At 38.4% G+C, this 20409-nt stretch overlaps 1 protein-coding gene across 1 annotated transcript; it reads right to left on the bottom strand.

The window, feature by feature from the left end:
- Positions 1-2722: 2722 nt before the first annotated feature.
- On the bottom strand, positions 2723-18357 carry LOC116260291 (actin cytoskeleton-regulatory complex protein PAN1). The gene is made up of 13 exons (XM_031638506.2): positions 17810-18357; positions 14264-15437; positions 13662-13880; positions 13243-13475; positions 10862-10936; positions 9643-9714; positions 8603-8701; positions 8308-8379; positions 8114-8228; positions 6745-6813; positions 4289-4601; positions 3794-3923; positions 2723-3409 (listed from the first exon to the last, which is right to left on the bottom strand). The coding sequence occupies exons 1-13, from the start codon at positions 17954-17956 to the stop codon at positions 2975-2977; spliced, it is 3153 nt and encodes a 1050-aa protein (XP_031494366.1). The 5' UTR covers positions 17957-18357; the 3' UTR covers positions 2723-2974.
- Between the last annotated feature and the right edge of the window lie 2052 nt (positions 18358-20409).

Genomic DNA, 20409 nt, shown 5'->3' with positions numbered 1-20409 from the left:
GTTGGTTTGTGAGCTCAATCTCTGTAAATGAGCGTTTGGGCGACAAGGCGTTGTGGACGCCAGAATTTGCAAACGGCGCCCAAGTCTCACTGCCCGAGTTGCATTTTCTCCGTAACCCAGTGCCGGTGAGGCTCATCAAACCACATATCAACAACCAAGCGGTGAACAGTGTTATTCCAACGTCAACACAATGAGAACAAATTCTGCAATAAAAATGTGAAATTGATCCCATGACCCATTCTGGTTTTTGTTTGTCCCCATTTACTGTTTATTGCATTAGCCTGCTGTGGCGGCACTAAACATACTACGATATGCAATGGAAATTCTGAGCTGTTGTTGCTTCTTGTATAGATTTATCACGCCTGGCGAGTTAGGTTATTCTTATTAGCAACATGCGGACAACTGAAATATGGTCTCTAACTTACGAATTGCAAAGCTCAGAGATTGTTTGGAGGGTCCTTGTTAGCTTTCAGGTTTCAGGGGACATAGAGAAGTTTGATGGTCGTTCCTGCTTCTTTGTTGGTGGTACACAAGACGCCTATCCTGCCCCCTCCACCCCAAGGCCCAAGGTTGTTTCAGGACTTGAGGGTCTTATAGTACACCTTTTAACTTTAGTCTTGTGCATGCCACTGTTTGCAGTTTAGTACTCATATAAGTCAAACTGAGGGTGTGTTGTCAGCATGACCCTTAGGCCGACCAGCTATACTATGTCTGTCTGTCTGTCAGGTCGCTTTGTTTTCATGGTTTGTGGGAGAGTTATATTGTTGAATTTCATTTCAAATGCAACCTAACTTATAGCAAGAATAGAGCTCCCAAACATTGGAATTCATTGTAAAAACTAAATATACTCCTGAGAGCCTGTAATATCCTGTCCCTCAGATGAGTGTCTGACTAGACACCCATCTGGCTAGAAGTTGGATTTGGAACTTTACGAGCAGGTGCGTCTTGTTCGCATAATGTGGTATGGATCTGCATAAACCCAGCTTGTCTGCCAGAAAGGAATATAACCAAAACAGCGCTAATTGTTTTCAACTTTCACATGAGAGGTAGTACATTCCAGGTGTGGGCGTTAGAGCATTGAGAGGACCTCTCGTTATTGTCTGATCTTTGCAACTATGCATTTGTTACTTAGATGTTTAGTTTTTTCCTTTTTTGTCCAGGGGATCAAGTTGTCAAATTAAATATGAAGCCCGTGCTAATTTGAAATTCCTTCTTGGCATTATTCACGCCCATGTTTGAAGAATTCATGGCTGAAAGGCGTCCAAGTGTCTCTATCATGGATAAACAAAAGGATCCTGGCAGGTTGATATATATATTTTCTATCTACAGGCCTTCTTTCGTAGACATAGCGCTTTCAGAACAGGGGTATTACGTGCTACTCGAAGGGAAGAAACGTGTAGATTCAGTACACTGTTTTTTTTTTCATTTTTCATGCATAAGGACAATTCGATATTCTATTTAAATCACCATGTAATTTTCTATTAGGCTTTATTAAAATAAAAACGTAAGGGAATCTTGACATCCACAAAGTGTGCAGCTCGCAAATCGAAAGCTAAACTACCAGAGTTAATGGCGCTATCTATAATAAAGCATTATCATCATGACAAGCGTGTGAGAGAAAGGGAGGATTGGCTTACAAATGACGGCATGGAAGGCACGGTTTAGATTCAGCTTCATTTTTCGCCGCAATCCTTTCGACCAACTTTTGAGAGGGCGTTCCACCAGTAGCTGCGAAAAGATTTGGAGGTTGTGGATTCTCTCTCTTTGGAATGCAATACGGGAACAGCAGGAACACTGCATCTTCCAATGACTTTTAATAGAATCCACTCTGACGTTCATACTGCTCTCTGCAAAATCTGAAAAGATGCTGAGCCCTCCTACTTCTCGTAAGAATCCCCTCTGGCGTCCATAATGCTCTCTAATAATTTGAAGAGATGGTGAGGCCATACGACGTCGTGCAATAGCACCGGGTAGTACTTGTCTTGGAATGGCTTGTAGTTGTGACCAATGTATTGTATGTTTTTTAAAACGTAAGCAATTGGAGTCCAAATCCTGTTACTTCTAGGTTTACAGTCTTTCGGAGACCAGAAAGACCAAGCTCGGGCTGGAGCAACCAAAGTTCGGTGACCATTGTTTGCAACGTTCCTCAATAATGTATTAGCCTCTCTCTGTTAAGCAACCAGCTCGTTCCATAATTGCGACACTGCTTGGTTCAGGCAGGTCTAAAACAAGGCCTTCTCTATGCGAAAAATCACCATGGAGGAACAACGTAATCAAAAGGAATATCTAGTGCGCCTTCACTTAAAACCATCTGCTTCATGCCTCAGGTTTTTTTTTTTTTTTTTTAAAAAAAAGAAGAAAGAAAAGAAAGAAAAAAGGTACTTGCAGAGGAACGTCGGATGCCACTTGGTAGATTTCACGTTCTAATGAAATCGAAACCTGAACTTGCAGTTTTTACTCTTTAACTTGGTAACGATGGTAGGTAGACAGCAGCAGACTAGGAAACCTATCCACACACACACACACACAAAAAAAAAGAAAAAAGAAAAAAGAAAAAAAAAAAAAAAGCACACAGGCCTTGAGGAAGTAGTAGGCAAAACAAAAAGATGATAATATATGAATCTGTATATAAATACTAATTAAGCAGATTCCGGCAGTGCTGCAATGTTGAATTATACAAATTCCAAAGTCCAAACTAGTCAGAGAACAAGCACAGTAAGGATGGCATAAAATCATATGGATCTTCAAACTGAATGCCGAAGGTAAAAATTACAGACCAATATTCTTACACAAAATTTGACCCACCAGAAAAAGAAAAAGATTTTTCATAAGAATTAAAGGAGGGAAAAAAAAAAGATATCAGACACAAGCATTTCATCCATGTAGATTACATCAACCGGAGCAAAGTTCCAGTAGAGGGGGAAAAAGAAATACAAAAAAAAAAAAAAAAAAAAAACACATTACAACGAATCTTCTAGAATGCATTCCAATTATCTGATCTCTTCCTTGGAGTACTATTATCCGATTTAAATGGCCCCGTTGTTCCAAAAAGATCCGTGTCATCAAAGGATGAAAAACCATGGCTGTGGTCAAAATCACTAGTACTTCGAATGGAGTCAAACCGAGCAAAGGTAGCGTTATGTCTAGGAGAAGTGCTGTCTTGCATGCTAAAAGAATCGAATTTTGTGAAGGTGCTCCCAAATTGGTGATCTTCAGAACTTATGCTGTATGTAGGTGAATTTGAATTAAAAGATGGTGAAACAGGTACCGAATCTCCAAACAAGAACGGGCTCTTCTCTTTCTTCTCGAATGAACTGCTTGCACCAGGTGAACCTGTTCTGATGGGGTTTAAACCCATGTCATCCGACCCAAAGAAAGAATCTTTGCTCCACTGCCCATGATCAGGATCCTACAAAGCCATGATCACAAACATAAATATGAGAGAGAGTCACTAAAAAAACTAAAACGTGGACAATAGTAGAGACCCTAAGTTTTACACATGCTAGCAAAACAAAAATAAATAATAAAGAAGATTCTCAAGACCCACATCGCTGTTGCCCTAATCACCAAGGATGATAAACCAAACCATACTTAGAAACACCACTTGCTAGGTAAAAAATTGCCATAACGCAATGAATTTTTGCTGGTATAACAACAACAAACAAGGCAAAATGAAGCCAGAGAAAGGTAAGTCCCAAAAGAGGCAGAAGAGCACATGCACTATCATTAGTGTGAGTTGCGATAGGACAAGAAATGAGAAGAAAACAACATAGCTATATGATAGACAAGTTACCTTGGAGCTAACTGCATTAAAACCCCACACAGAATCAACATCGTCATTTGCATCATTGAAGGCTGCTGCCCAAGAGGATTCGTCACCAAACATGTCACTAGTTCGGGTAGATTCACCAATATGATGATTACTGCAATATATGAAAATGATCATTTTCAGTTCCACCTATCAGCCCATGTATCCAGCAATCTCAACGACATGGTTCTGCTATGAGGTATGCATGTGTTTTTTTTCTAGAAACAAAATTCAACCGAAATGAAGGGAAACTAAACCCAACGAATACACCCAAGTATAAACTACAACTTGGTAGTTGGCACATGACAAATCTAAATGAAATAATGACAGCTATTTATGAAACAAATTTAGGCCTGAAAATCAGAATTCACAGTGCAGTTTCGCAATCTGCACATGCAGTTTCAAGATAAAAAAAAAAAAGACATAAAAACAATAAAATGAAGAACCACAATGACTAATTCCTAATATGATCCAACACACCTTTGGTTGTCCTTGATAGTGGGAGAAGAATCCAACCTAACGCTTTCATCATACTGTGAGGCAGAAAACTCCTGAGGTGGACTATCTGATCCACCTTTTGCAGGACTAAAAGGCCCACTTTTTGTTGATTCATCTTCACTTTGAGGATAAGCAGATCCACCTGCAGTGACATGTTGACCTGGAGCAGAAAGTTTTTCCACTGGACTATCAAAATTTGAGATTGACATGGCAGAGAATTCCTCCTTGCCTGTCGGTTTTGCACTGGTTGCTGCTATTGCTTCTTCAACTGTAAGTTCTTGTGCAATCGTGAAGCCTGAAGAACAAAGAATATCAAATTCTTCATACTGCAAATGTGAACGCAAGGCTGTATCCAAACCCAGCTAAATTATGCCTGGCTAGTAAAGCTTGGTTCTAGGCATTTGCAGGCCTGGTCTCAGCTTGAGGAAAAAATAGTGAGATTCTGTTTCCCTTTCTCCCGCACTCAAGGGCTGTTTGGGGCAGTATTTGTACCATAACCCCCCAAATGGACAAAACAATATTTCTAATACCATCGCGTCACACAGATATGCACATGCATGAACATTATTGGTACCCCAAACAACAACAAATTTCACCACTAAATCAGTTCACACTGTCCCTGAACTGAAACAAGATGGTAGACATACACATATGTGCAAACATGAATTCATGAACACAATTAAAACTTTACCAGTTACCACCCATACACAAGATTTCACATCCAACATAGATGGCCTGACAATCTATATAGAAGATTTCACAACGCAAGAATTTTGGTAGATATGAAAGCCCATAGACATTTCAGACACAAATTTATGCCCCACGGGCAGAGTAGTTCATTTTCTCACTTAACATCGGAACCTGTCCAGTAAACTGAGATTTTTTTTTCTTTCTCCTAGGAGCTCTTATCCAAAAACAGATGATAAATAGTACCAGGCTACCAGCATCTTCACTTCCAACAGAAGCTAATTATATGCTAAGTCACACGAACGCTTTATTTTTGCGGCCGCACCCACATTGACACGACTAAGGTGCTGGTGCGGCTTCGACTCGCACCTGCAATTGGTCAAGAAGAGTCAGGTGCGGTACCATTTCTGTCCATTTTTGACACGCACCCAACTCGCATTTGACTCGAGTCGGGTGCAGTCAACCCGTGTCAAGTCTATATGTGTCCTTTTTTGTTTTTTAATTATTTCATTATAAGTAAATGAAAAGGGGTTAGGGCTTCGATTGAAGTCCGTTGACTGCCCGATCCCTTTGGAGTTCGGCCTTCCGTGTGTGTGGAGAGACTTGATAGACGATGATTTTCCGACGATGGCGACCTGAGACCAGCAAACTGTCTTCCAGCAGCCACCTTCAGCGCTTCTCTAGCACAAGGCAATGAACATTCAGTCCTCTAACAGCCAGTGCTTTTCTTTTATTAGTTTTCAGTCCTTCGGTGACCGGGGCGGCAGCGACCTGAGACGGAGGGCTGTCTTCCAGTCCTCCAACATCCAATCCTCTCACGTTCTCTGTTGAGTTTTATTATCCTATCAAGTATCAACTATCAACCTTTTATGTTCATTTTTTCACTGTTGTCCAGTTTTTTTTTCAGTTTTTTTTAAATGTGTGATGACTGATGAATAATTGTTCTCTCGCTGCAACCCTATTTTTTCTTTTATATTTGCTGTGTGTTTTTCAGTTCTTATTTGTGATGTACCCTTTTTTTAGGATTTTATAATTGTTGTCTGAAATATGTTATTGTTTTATTGCTGTTTTCATAGTATACGATATACAGTTGTGTTGTAACTTGCCGTTTTAACATTTTGTTGTACACTTTTACTGCTGTTTCATATCGTGGTACACATTATACGCTATTGGTTATAATATATTAATATATAAGTTTTGTTACTTGTATTATATCAACCGTATTCTACTTTCCAAATGTTAATTTCGATTTCTGCTTTTGTATATATGTCAGTATCTTATGTTATTAAGTTACAGTATTTACTATTTACTATATATAATATATGCTGTTCTAAACTTCTAATATGGTTGTATATATTAGGTTCTATACATTAATAACTTAAAGACTGGTTGAATTGTTGATTTGCAATTTCAAATTTCTTATTCGATAATTTTGTTGTTTATAGACAAATTTGCTATATATATAATAATAATGATAATAAATTAATAATAATAATAAAATATTCTCGCCGCACCAAATCTTTTTGGGATGTGCCACTCCGGCACTTGCACCCCGCACCTATGTGACATAGATTATAAGAAATGAAAATAGAAGGATTCAGCCAGTCCAAATCTGAATATATATCCAACCAATTAGGTTGAACAAACATGAAGACTAATAATTGTTCAAGGACAGAAATTATGAATAATACCAACAGTGGCTGAAAATTTTTCTTAACAAATTCAAACATCTGTACTTTTGGCCAACGTACCTTCATCTTCAAATTTATCCCAGTCATCATCCCATTCTGCAGCATCCTCTTGAATGCCAGGTTGCCAACCTTCAAATGAACAACACATCTGAGTTAGGTCCATATGAAAGTAAAAAGTGAACCAATGAAACTATCACTTGGAGTGTGTAGAAATGCTGATTTCTGTTTATCTATCAGAATCTTTACTCCCTGACATGAGCTTAACTTCCTATGATGATCACAGCTGTAAACAAAAGTTTACTGTTAGAATTTAAGAAAGGGAATAAGGGTTGTACACCCTCCTAGATATAAGGAAGAGTGTTGTATGAGAAAGAGAGACGACCGAACAAAATCGGGGCTTCTTCTTCTCCCTCTTCTCTCCCTACTTCTTGCTTTCTATCTCTCTCCTTCTACTTCTTCTTCCAGCTTTTGCAGGTAATTGGCAGAATCCCTGCTGTTGGATCAGGGTTCAAAGAAGCAATTTTACTGTTCGGAACATATGGTCCTAACATTTCCAGACATGGGGTTCTGATTCCTGTCCTACTCTACATTAAATTTGCCTTGGATTCTCATTTTGAGTCTTCATTTGTCAAAAATTTTACTTATTTGTGTCAAGTTATTACTATTTAATACTATTCAGCATTGTCCCCCAAAAGATCTCATGTTGAACATCGCATATTCTGCTTGTTGAATTTTCTAAAGTTTGCAGGACAGGTTCTGATTCTCATATTGCTTTTGATTTGCAGAGCCGTCCTTGGAAACTGACATAGTAAAGTATGTTAAAATTCAAAAAAAAAGAAAGGATAAATGTTTTAGATGGTAGGAAAATCTCAGATTTGATCAACTAAAAGAAATGTGGTTTCCAAATGTTTCTTTTGTTCCATCTTACCTATGCTTTTTAAAGCCTCATCATTTTCAGTCTTGACAAAATTAAGAGCTTCCCAATAAGAAGCACTTGATATAACAAAGTTGCAAAAAGTCCTGATTTTATAAAAGAAAAAAATGGTTTCCACAGCTTTCCTTTCGCCATCATTTGACCTAACGCTTTCCTCAGGGAAACCTCATCCTTTTCCCGCTGGAATAGGACAGGAAATTTCTAATGAGAACCATTCCAAGAATAAAATTTGCTTCTTTGTTTTTTAGCCTGGGAAGGACAGGACAAGCTACAATACTACAACTTATAAAGCAGACTTCCACATTGCCCGATCCTTGTGACAGAAATAATTTTCTCTGGACACCAGTATGTTCTCATGCACATGAGAAATTTAATTACAGAAACATCATCACCACAGAGGTCCCTGGTATTTAACATGTTTCTTCCAAATACCGAGATCTATATAAAGTAAATCTAATGAAATGAGAAAAATATTTGGAAGCATTGCTGATATACCAGATGGAAGCTCCATTATGACCATTGGTTTAACTCGCAATCCATAGCGCTTGCATCGTTCTTTCAAGGATCTGACTAGCTCCTCCAAGTCTGACTGTATTTTATCTGCACGTGCCTGGGAAAAACAGCATCCGAAGTCAATATCAGGTCAGCAGAAGATACTTTCAAAGATTAACACCATCATAAAAATCTACCTGAAGCACACCATCAGCAGTTCCACCTTGCTCCATCTTAACAATAGCACGGTATATTTCCAATTTCTTTTCCTACAAGCAGATTAGAAATACTTTAGCATGCAGTTCAAAAACAGATTAACATGTGCATGCCAGTTATGGGGTTGATATTACTGAAGGCTGTACTAAAAAGAAATCATCAAGAAAAGCACACAAGCAGTACACAATGTCCAAAAATATCATAAGGCACCCACAATGATAAAAAAGAAAACGATTCTGAAACCAAGATTTTTTAGTTAAACAGGAGAAAACACACCTGGATTTCACGAAATGTAGCCTCCTCTACAGTCAATTTAGAAGCCACATCGCCAGTATGCTTGTACTTTTCTTCATATTTCTTTGCTAATGACTCAACCTGAAATTAGAATGTGTAGAAGCATGTTAGCTCCATAATACCACCCTATTGATTCTTGTCAACAAGAAAAAGAAAAATTGTTTGCCAACAGTTTCCTCATTCTTAAAGAAAGGGAAAATGCGAAGAGAGATAGGTATCTCTTGCAGAGTATGAGTTAACTTGAAAACCGCATATTTATTTATTTCTTTTTTCTTCTTCTTCTTCTTCTTCTTCTTCCTCCTTTCATGATTAAAATGATGATGTGACTCCACACACTTGAGTACCTTTGATGTACCTTCAACACTGACGCGTTCGACTAGCTAATTGATGCATTATTTGTTTGACTCTGCAAAAACCTGAGTCTCATCCTTTGATACATATCCTCCTGTAAATGCTCCAGACAGTGCCGCTACTACCAGCATCCATGGCCTGTGCTGCCTCCACCTTTTTTTACCTTCTTTGTCAAACCTTCCTCCAGTGGCATCTTGCCTAGACATCATAATCCTTTTCGCATGATGGAGGATTTGCAAGATCATGTGCTGAGAGACTCTCCCCTTTTCCTTCACCTTCTGTCTCATCAAATCCAATCTTCAGCTTGTTCTTTGACCTTACAATTGCATTGTTGCTTGGATCATTTGGGAGGCACTTCTGGTTCTATGTAGACCTTCATGGTCATGGGCTTATCCTTTCCACTTTTCTGCTTTCTTGATGGCTATCTTTTAAAGTGATTTTCAATTTCACAGAGAAACAGTAATAATGTGCAACATTGAAACCTTATGAAATTGTGGCGTGATCAAAACCAAAATTTTGCAAGATCTTTTCTTTTTCTGGGCCAGTCTAACTCTTCCCCTCATCATTCAATGATAATAATTGAGCCATAAGAGAGAAATCAGACTGTCCATCAGTTTCTGAAAGCATTCTGATTCCATATCAAGCACATAAATCATAAAGAGAACTCCTACCTCACGCTTATCAGCAGAAGCTCTTTCAATGATCTCATTCAGACGACTATCACATCTGCTCTTGTACAAAACCTGTAATAAACCAGAAGAAAAGAAAAGCTGATGAGTTCAGACCCTAGGATTCCTTGAACCCCAGTGAAGACCAAGGGGCCTACGTGGAACATGGTACGTAGAAATAATGGATGCGAATCAGCGATTTGTGGACAAGGACATGTGGTCAAAATCGGATTTTAAGGAAAACCTAAAAGTACAAGCAAAATAATTCTAAACTAAACTGAAGAGAATGCCAAATGGACAAGTGGACATGCCCAAAAGGCAGCTGCATGCATGTTAACACAGCAGGACACAGTCAAAGCCATCCCATCTGCAGCCAAATGCCATCTGCAGCCAAATGCATTTATCTGTTTCTTCCCAGTTTTGGACTCGCCCAACTTTAACTGGGTCCAATTTTACCTTTTTCATAGCCTTTTAAAATTTACTTATTTCTTTACGACATGTCGAAAGAGAGACATACAGATAGGGTTTTGAGGATTAAGAAAAAAAAGGGACAGGGAAAACCTCATGCAGCACTAAGTTAGTTCATTGACATTTTTCTGAAGCTTGAATCTCTTTTAAGGCTTATTGAATTTAAAATACTATGCAAGTGATGGTCGTCCAAGAGAGAGAGAGACAGACAGAGACAGAGACAGAAAGATTCATGCATTCTTTTTAGTTAGCAATCATGTCAATAATCTCTTTTTCTGGAAATGCAACCCTCTTGGAATACTCATTTCATAGTGAAACATAAATGCTCCTTCCCATTTTAGGCTGTTGGATTCTATTCAATTCAATCGCTTGTAAAGAGGTGTGCAGCACCATTCTCCCCATCATTATTCAGATATGCATAGTTGTCTCTGTGCCCAAGTTTCCGGAAATTGCATTGCTCACGGCTGCAGAAAGACATGATATAGGTCCAGTACTCTCAAAATACAGGAAGTATCTTGACTATGGTGTAGCCTTTTACAAGAAGATGTCATACTATCAAAAAGAAAAGCTAGCGACTTTCCAGACCAAAGAATGCATATAATCTGGAACTACAACCTTCAGTATAAAAACTTATAAGGCATGAAAAATTTTGCACGAGTGAATGAAGATTTACCATCGGTCGGAAGAAAAAATCTCTTATAACAGCATAGTACCATGTAAACAGACAAACCATTAGCATAAAAGAACAACTGACCAGCTCTTGCATTTTGGCCCGATAGAACTCTATCTTTTCCTTAGATTCAAGTATCTCCTTCTCTAGTTCTTCAACCTACAGTTCAAAAAGCTACTTCAATGATAACACTAGAAATTCAAAAACATGATGTAAATGAAGAACTTGGAAAGATGCAGCAATTAGCTGGAAAAGAGATCAACTTTGAAGTTTGCCCAAAAATACCCAAATCTATAGATAGCAAAATAAAAAGTATTACAGTTTTGGGGTTAAAATTTCTCAATCAGTTATTTCTGATAACTATCCAATAATGTTTAAATAGAAAATTAGACAGTATAGTTCTCCTAGCTATTTGAAACAAAAGCACAACGAAAATAAAGGTTCCAGTTCTGTCAAACATGGTAAAAGATAGTTGTCAGGGAAAAATCCCTTCCCACTACAGGGGATGTTGACAAGACCAAAGGCGGATAGCTAAAGGTGTCATCACCTACAAGAGAAAGCCATGCCTACAGTCTGATCTTGCATTCTGGTGTTAATTGTACTTCAACATGTAAAATAATATCTAAATGCTTAGTTGCAGGTCAAATCCTTGAAACCAGAAAGGCTCCACACCCTTGTTCTGGCTAAACATGCCCCTAAAAGTTAATATCCTGTCATATCAGTAAAGGACAGCAAATACTACTCCCTCGAAGGGACCACAAAATAATTGACATAACGACAGGAAAAGCTCACCCATCTTCTAGATCCAGAACTAGTAATATTATAATAAAAAAGTCATTCAAAAAGATCTTCCAAAGCTTCTTTTGCATAGCATCCCAAATGATGAATGTATTTAACATGGAAGCAAAAGAAACTCCAATTCAATGGATTGGCCAATTCAAATCCAATCAACACCAAACCAATCCATTCAGTTGCTAAATTAAGGGTGCCAAGTGTTATGCTTAACTATTTTTAAACATCTTAAGAATTTTCCTATTGTTACTTACTTTTACACATAGTTATAAATATCGTTTTTGTGTTTTAAACAGCTAGGTTCTTCTCGGGTATAATACAGCGAGCTTAAAATATGGTAAATTTTTAAAAAATTTAACAAAGTTTTGAAAATTAGGGAAAAACAAGATAAATGAGAAACTAGTAAGGCAACATCAAAAAATAAGTAGATAAGCAATAAATGGAAAATGGAAAAAGCAGTTTGGCATTAAAAAACGTGAAAAAGTGCCTAAAATAAGAAAGGGAAAAAACATAAAAAGAACATGAAAAAGCACATTTTTTCTCTCTTTTTTTGTTTTGGCGTTTTAAAAAAATTTACTAACTTTTTTTTTGTATTTTAACGCGTTTTTTTTCCAAACAATGCGTTTTTTTTGACCATGATTTTACATTTTCTTCATGTATCTTTTTAAAAAAGATTCTTTAAGTATTTTTTGCCAACTTCACAACCAATGTGGCTGAATTGGTGAATTCGCAGATTCAACAAATTGGTAGTTTTGCTGATTCAACCCATAAAGTTTAGACTCAGGATTAGATCCTCCCACCTACATATGAAAGTTAGCAGTGATCCATTGGATGCTCAAGATGGAGTTACTCAGGGTAAAAATCGTTTCAATGTGTGAAAAAAAAAATCACCAGCTAATTCAGAAAGTGATTTTGATTCTTAGTCAAAAACAGAATTCAATAAAGATGGACTTTGCAAGGTAAATTATTCCAATTTGTGCGACTGAGAATGAACGTCCACAGCTACATCAGAAAAATATTTTTGATAGTTCATCAAATATGGAATTCAGTAAAGATGGCCCTTGCAGATTTCCACCTGTTGTGATTTTGAGTAGCCCTTACTGTTGTTTTTTCAGTAGATTCCATCTTAACAGTGACTAACTACCTCAAAGGTTCTTCAGCAAATGTTACTCTGTTTATGTAAGAACCTAACTATCTTCTGAACCCTAACCTTTCTTCCCACATGAAATCAGTGTCCTTTTCTAGAGTTGATGCTGCCAAAAAACATGCACTGGATCTGCACTATTTTCCGTTGTCCCACAAAAACATCAACCATTTGATTGGGGCAAGAAATGGGTCCACAATACATGGTTTTCATTGATTTGTGCAATGGTCTGTCAGTGATTTTTCCTTCTTTTTTTTCCTCCACTCCCTAAACTAACAAGCATCTTTGTCCCACTTTTCTTGAAACTTCTTCTAACAACTATAGGGAATCAAAACATATCAGATACCTGTCAACCTGAGAAATTTTAACCAAGATAAGCTACTAAAAAACTCACTTCGAAAAGCACTGACTCTGAAGTCCATAATGGAATGCACAGAGTAGGAACACTATGTTATTTAGTTAACAGACCCTATGAGAAATAGATGAAAAGGCAACCATGAAACCAAGCAACCAGAAGGATAAATTGGACCTTTTTCTCAGACTCCGTAGCTTCTTTGCATTTGGAGTTTAATGAAGTTTGTTCTTCCTGGCTGAGTTGGTTCACAAGGTGTTTCTCTAACACTGGAACTTTGGATTTCTGCTGTAAAGGTTGTGTTGCATTAGCTCCATCACTTGAAGGAGGCATCTGATACTGCCCTGTTGCTTTTGGGACAGCTGCAGGAGCAACAGGATGTGTTCCAGAAGCCATTTGCCGAGGGATGCCTGCAATGGAGTATTAATCTTCAGATTGGTGAACAAAGTAGTAAGAAGGAGAACACAAACAAGATGACAAAAGAGACATGAAAAATGTAGTTGTAGAAATAGTAAAACTCCAAACAAAGACAATACATCTACATATAACCTTTTAATTTACTCTAAAAAGAAATAAGCAATAATCATAAAGCACACCATGTGTTGGCCGCCAGGCTGCACCACCAAAAGTCCCAGCATGTTGACTCACAGCAGGCAAGAATGCTTCGTCAAACTTCATACTATCTGGAAGTACTGCTGGGAGAGGTCGGCCTTCCCTGTATCTTTCCATCAAGTACAGTGCAGTACAAAATTCTTTCAGTGAAAGCATGCTGTCATTATCCTGATCAGATAAGTCCCAGACCTGCTTCAAAACCTCTGGAAGAGCATGACAGTAAACAAGTGTAGAATAAGCATTACAAGGACATCTTGATGTATGAAAAAAAACAAGGAATCCCTGAGCCAAAAAAAAAAAATATAGGCATGATCATTTATCAAACATATGCAAACGAGGCAGAGCCATCTCTTTGCTGAAAATCTTGGTAAAAGCCACATAGATCCCACCTCGTGGAAGTTACAGCTTAAGTACGTAATATCAGCTATTCTACTTTGACTTGAAGAAATAGTCGATATATCATCATGGCACTTTGTCTACTTTCTATGTGAAATTGAATATACTCTTACAATCATATTTTCTGACCAAGTATTTACAAAACATAAAAAATAAAAAAGAAAATGCTGATGGTAAGAATCTTCACTACCTCTAGGCAACCTCCAACTGAGGAACAGATTCCGAGCCTGCTCACCAGTAATTTTCCCATCACGATCTGTGTCTACCTCAACAAAGATGGCATTGTACCTCTGAATGTCTGATTGGGTTATTTTTGGCCAAGGAGTCTGAACCAGATTTGATACAGGACCAGAAACACCAACTGAAATTCCAGGTCCACGTAAGACTGGAGCAGTCTGTTGAGAATCAATCTGGTTCTGCTTAACTAAAGATAAATCTTGCTGCAGCTGGCCACCAGCTGGTGCATTTGTCAAAGAGCTCTGAATCATGTCAGGGCCCTGTTTTCCTGAAGTTTGAAACCCAGAAGAAGTGACTGGGACAAGTGCAGATGAATTTGAAACATTTGACGCAGTAAGTGTAGGGGATGGAACAATGTCCAGCTTAGGTTGAGATGGAGTGGCAGAAAACACATCACCTCCAAATATTGAATCCAACGACAAAGTTTTTCCAGAATGAATACTCTTAGAATCCTTGGTCATGGGCTGAACTACAGACAATGCCATATCTTGAGATGCTTGTGGAGGGATTGATGGCGTAACTGCAGATAAGGCATCCAGGGGTGCACTTGAGACTACAGCTCCTCTACTAAGAACCTGTGAAGTGGCACCTGCTGTTGAATTGATTGTCCGATTTCCAACCCAATCAGCTGATATATTTGAGCTTGTAATGTGTGATCCTGCCATACTACCTGGAGGAACATTTTGCTTAATCCCTTGAGCTGGAATAGAAGAAATTTGTGCACCTGGAGGTCTCATAAATTGATTGTCAAAGGATGGAGCAAATTGTTGGCTCAAATTGTTTGGTGGTTGTGGTCCACGGATGCCAGGATTGTGAGACACAGGTAGTGCTCCAGGATTTATCTGAGGCATAGTCTGTGCGACAGTGTTCATCTGAAATCCAGGTGTTCGAACAACATTCATTTGCACCGAAGATGGTGCAACAGCATTCACCTGAGGCACAGGTGCAGGCCCAGTACTTATCTGTGGTGGGGGAATTTTAGCCGAAGCAGGACCAACCAAAGCTGCCTTAACTATGTCTGGAGTTAATTCCCTCCCACTTTGTGCCACCGTCACAAGCTTCAAAGCATTATAGAACTCCAAACGACCTAAGAAACCTGTCCGGTTCTGATCTGCATGCATCCATATCTGGAGAACACCAGTAAATAGACTAAGCAGGATGTAGTTCAGAAAATTGATACAGATGATTTCATGTCATAATATTACATCTAAATGAAATAAAGCAACAAGAATGACATGATATTTGCATTTGAAATAAAACAATGCAGTCTTTTTTCCTCTTGAACTTCTGAATGTTATTCAGAATCAAAAGTTTGTCATGAGCAATTGATTCTATTTGGTCCTGCAGTAGAAGTGAAAAAAAAGGCAAGAAATCTAAATATGATCGCAATGTTTTATCCAACTAATTGGTTGCTCCTCCAACCGTCCGGTGCTAAGAAAAAGGGAGCAAAGCATCAGAGATAAGAGATGGATCTGTCCAAAATGAATCAGCATTGCATTTCGAGTAGTACTTAAATAACTAGTACGGTATTTACATCTTGCCATTCTACCTAAATAGATGTCATACACAAAGTTCTTCTAACATGAAATTACTGAAATGCACTTGGACCAATTAAATACACATCCTACTCCTACCTTGCCCCTCAAATTGTATGCAGTATAACAGATCCCAACCTGCCCCTTAGACACTTTGATCCGTACTTTCAAAAAGTTATAAAACGCAATACAATAGGTAGCATGAGATCAAGGTCTAGATGGCAATCCAAATACCCAATATCTTATTATTTTGCCAAACTCCACATTCAATGCGTTACAACCCATCCCTCATAACATATTTTCTTGAATGTTAAAGCCCAGGTCCATCATCCCAAGTGTATGGTTTGGCACGCTTGACAAAAAGCATGAACCAAAATGTGTTTGTATATCAGATATTTACATTTGCAAATACATAAGTCATGACAATTGACAATTATGGTGTATGTACTTTCTCTTTATGTGTGTAAGCATCAACAGAGATGGAGAGAGAGAGAGAGAGAGTATTGTCAAGAAAAGTAATATTGCTTATATAGAAGACCTGAATCTAATTTTTGGAAAATTTCTATATGTCCACATTAAAGTTGCACAAAATCACTATAGAAATTTCATAATAATCTAAGCTTTCAATCAAATACCAAAAAAAAAAAAGAAAGAAAGAAAAAACAAGGAGTAATAAGAAAATGCAATAGCAACTTAGACCAGAAGGGCTTCAGAAATTAGCAGGAGATCAAATGGATATTTGATCCAAATGTATTAAAAGCAGAAAGCCAGAAACATATAGACAAAAAATCAGTACTTATACCCACAAAGCTAAACATAAATCATAGAAAAAGCATAAATTTTGTCACCCTTATTGCCTTTTATAAACCTCAGCAACATTAATTATTGAATTTCGGTGATGACAACTATAAACAAGCAATCACCTACAATAGACTATAGTAAACCATGAGATAGCTCTAAAGCAACTTCCTCTGAAGCTTAACCACATAGTTTAACAGCCATTAGCAGAACAAGAAGCATCAGGAAATCAGATTTAGGTAGCAAGCTACATATCCTGAATAATAAGGATCAACTGCAGAGTGAATATGAAAAATAGAAAAAACAAATAAACAAATATATCGACTAAAAAGGAAATATAATGTGTAATAAGACTTGCCAACACTATCAGTGCAAGACATGAAACATATATTTTAAATAGTATATCACGTATATCATTTTAAAATAACTAAGCACGCTCCAATTATATACTTTTAAATAATTTGCTGCATTGTTAAGATCCTGAAGATATGCCCCTTGGATGCTTCTCCATCTAGTTAAAGGTAAGTTGCAACCCAAGGTCCATTCCTCAACCATGGGAACAGCAGAGTACCACCTAATTTAAGAATTCATATGCATCTCACCCAGTCATTTCGGGTATGGACCACAGTTAAGCATGAAAAGCACACGTATAATCAACCAAGGACGTAGAAGGCGCCAATTATTTTCACAATATCCACAAGTCTAGTGATAACCCCGTACTCCAATCACCGGAACTCCACATCTTGCAAACCACTGTTCTCGACACATTGAGTTCACCCAAATTAGAGCCTACTGAAGGCGAGGACAGTCCCTGAGCTCAATTTGGCAATGTCAAGAATTGAAATATTGAAGGCTGAACATCAGGTCATATTAACAAAGAAATCCCTACTAGAATAGCTACCGCCACGAGATAATTCTTCCTTGATCCAAACCTCACCAATGGAAGCGCTCGTGACTCCAAAAAAAGAATCTAAGATATCAATTAACATAATGCCGCATCTCGAATCGGATCCAACCTTAACATCAAAGAGTGAAACTCAATTTTCCAGCCGCTACATTAGAGATCAAAATTTAGTTCATAAGAGAGAGTGGGAGCGAGAGAGAGAGAGAGAGAGATACTGAGCTCGAGCAAGACCAGACAGATTCAAATTTCTTCGGAAACCTACCTGCGCAAGAATGTGTTTTGGCAGATTCGATCCTTGAAAAAACGCAACTGCCTCATTGCCACTGATCCTACCGTCCTGATCCAAATCCGCCCTCCGGAAGTACAAGTCGAACAAGTCCATATTCGGTGCTTGGTCTCGACGAGCCATTGGCGAAAGATCCCTCAGATCAGACGACGAAGCGGCCACCCGAAATCATTCCAAAACCGAAATTCCAGAGGAAACCCGAACCCCTGCCAAGTTTTCAAGAAAACCCAAATTCGAAAACGCGATTCACATCCAACTTAGGGCGCCGACCGAGAGGAACAACAGGAGGACACGGTGCCTTGAGGTCTGAAAAATCAGAGAAACAACGCCTCGAATTCGAGAAATCGGAGTTACGGGTTCTTCTTGGGCGGCGCAAAGAGCCCGACGAGTTCGCGAAGCAGGGATCCAGGCCGTCGGAATCGCGAGGCGGGAACGGAAAATTACCTGGATATTTCAGGAATTAGAACGAACTACGGGAAAATTTGCGGGAAATTATTAAAAAAATGCTCTGGCGAGCACCTAGTTCGCGCAAATGCAGGCCGACATTGACAGTGGATTTTATAGGTGCTTCATTACCTAGAATGCCCGCCCTTTCTTCAGAAATTATTTGATAACGTCTCGGTTTGTTCTTCAACCGAATCGAATCGTCCGAGTCTAACGTACCTCCGATGAGTCTTTGGTCCGCTCCTCGGTTCAACAAACCCCATGGTGTTGGAAGACGAAGAACAGGGAAGCGCATTGATAAGATTCATATTACATATCCAACTGAACCGCTTCAAAAGAGTTGGAGATGGAAAAAAAAATGCATCTGATTTAAGAAATCAGGTCAGATTCATATTTAAGAAATGGCTTCTCAACAGATTCAGTTTTAAAAGTAAACATTAATCGGATTTGGATTTAGTTTTAAACAAATACCCATTATCCATTATCCATATATTTTGAAATTCAATTGTTAACATAACATAATGCAGTTTGGATTTGGTAAAAGTCGAAATTGAATTTAGCTGTGAAAAATATAAGATTCATGAGAGTCTTGTAAAAGTGAGACAACGTAAACTGCGTTTTAGTTATGAAGGCTTGATGTAAATCCAATAAGATTAATCGATTTGGGTTGGTCAGATGTCCCAGTCGAGTTTGGTTTGTGAAACGGAGGTCACCCGCCCCTAATGGTGGAGACAAGTTTTTTTTAGTTAAGGGTGACTTGAGTCACCGAACTTAGGTGGATCTGTTGTCTGCACGAACTTGGGCTCAGTTTGATTGTAATGTAATTTTTGATCGGCTGGTGTGAGCGCTTCAAAGGGCATAGCGTAGCAGGTCGGGTTAGAGGCTTGTAAAAGGTAGGTCTCTAGTTCGATTTTCGTGGGCGTTATGTTCCTCTGTCTTAAGGCGGTAGGGCGCGGCATCCAAATTGAAGGATGTCTCGTTCTATCACTGACACCGACACAGCTCAGGACTCTGCAGGGAGGCTACAAGAAGGGTCACTTTGTTGCTTTTAAAGTTCAATTTGCAACTGGAACAGGGCTCAAAAAAGTCGACTCGTGTCGGGGCTCAATTCAGTCTGATTTATTTTTATTTAATAACAATGTATTTTATTATTAAAAATATGTTTTATATTTAAAATGTTTTATTTTATATTAAAAATATTAATCGAACCGGACCGAGCCAAGCCTGGACTTAGATTTCAGACATCGGGCCTAGCCTGAGCTTGTGTTTCGGGCATCAAGCCTGCCCGAACCCGACTCTTATTGGGCCTGGCCGGCCGGATGCATAGACATAATGAAACGTACCCAATGGAACCGAACAGAAGCATGCATTGAATTTAATTGAGCTAAAAAAACGTCTTTTCATCCCTCCCAAATGCCAATGACGTCATTGTAAACATGTTCCTTTTTTAATTCTTCTTTCTTAATGTAGAACCATATATATTTTATATTTTAAGAGGGTCAGGACAAGAGATGATGGAAGGAGGTTGATAGGTGGCCAGTATTCATTTTGAGTTCACAGGGTGTCAACTTTCTTTGTTATAAAAGGGAGATGAAAGGAGGGCACTGTAAGTTGAAGTATAATAAAAGTAAAATTAAGTTGAAGTATAATAAAAGTAAAATTAAAGATCGTTTGACAAACAAAACGCTTTTTTTTAGATTACAAGAATCTACCCCAAAGTTTATAATGAATTTATGCACACCTAGTTCTAGTGTTTCATAAATTGGTTCACATCTTTAAGATAGATTCATAAAACACTCATAGAGTGTTTCTTATGGGGTGTTTGATCGTGGTATGATCTAATGGTGAGATTAACCTTAAACCTACAACTTTAGCAAACTGCAGATTTGAAGACCAGGCGCTGTGATCCCTATTAACTTCAAATGAACTCTTGTTCTATTACTAAAATTTGGAATTTAACTGTATATTTGATATCTGTGGTGATAATCAAACACGTGGTAAGTGACTCCCTATCATCGCACCTTGCAAGGTGAACGCCAGGGGAAAGGCTTGTGCTGCAGGATGAATGAGGGCGAAGGGATTCGATTCAGGATCTCTTCAACTTACGAATCGGATTATAGGTTTTCCTAGTT

This window comes from Nymphaea colorata, chromosome 9 (assembly GCF_008831285.2).
Source record: "Nymphaea colorata isolate Beijing-Zhang1983 chromosome 9, ASM883128v2, whole genome shotgun sequence".
Classification (NCBI taxonomy): domain Eukaryota; kingdom Viridiplantae; phylum Streptophyta; class Magnoliopsida; order Nymphaeales; family Nymphaeaceae; genus Nymphaea; species Nymphaea colorata.
The sequence above is the reverse complement of the archived record's forward strand: the minus strand, read 5'-3'. Positions and strand labels throughout refer to the sequence as shown.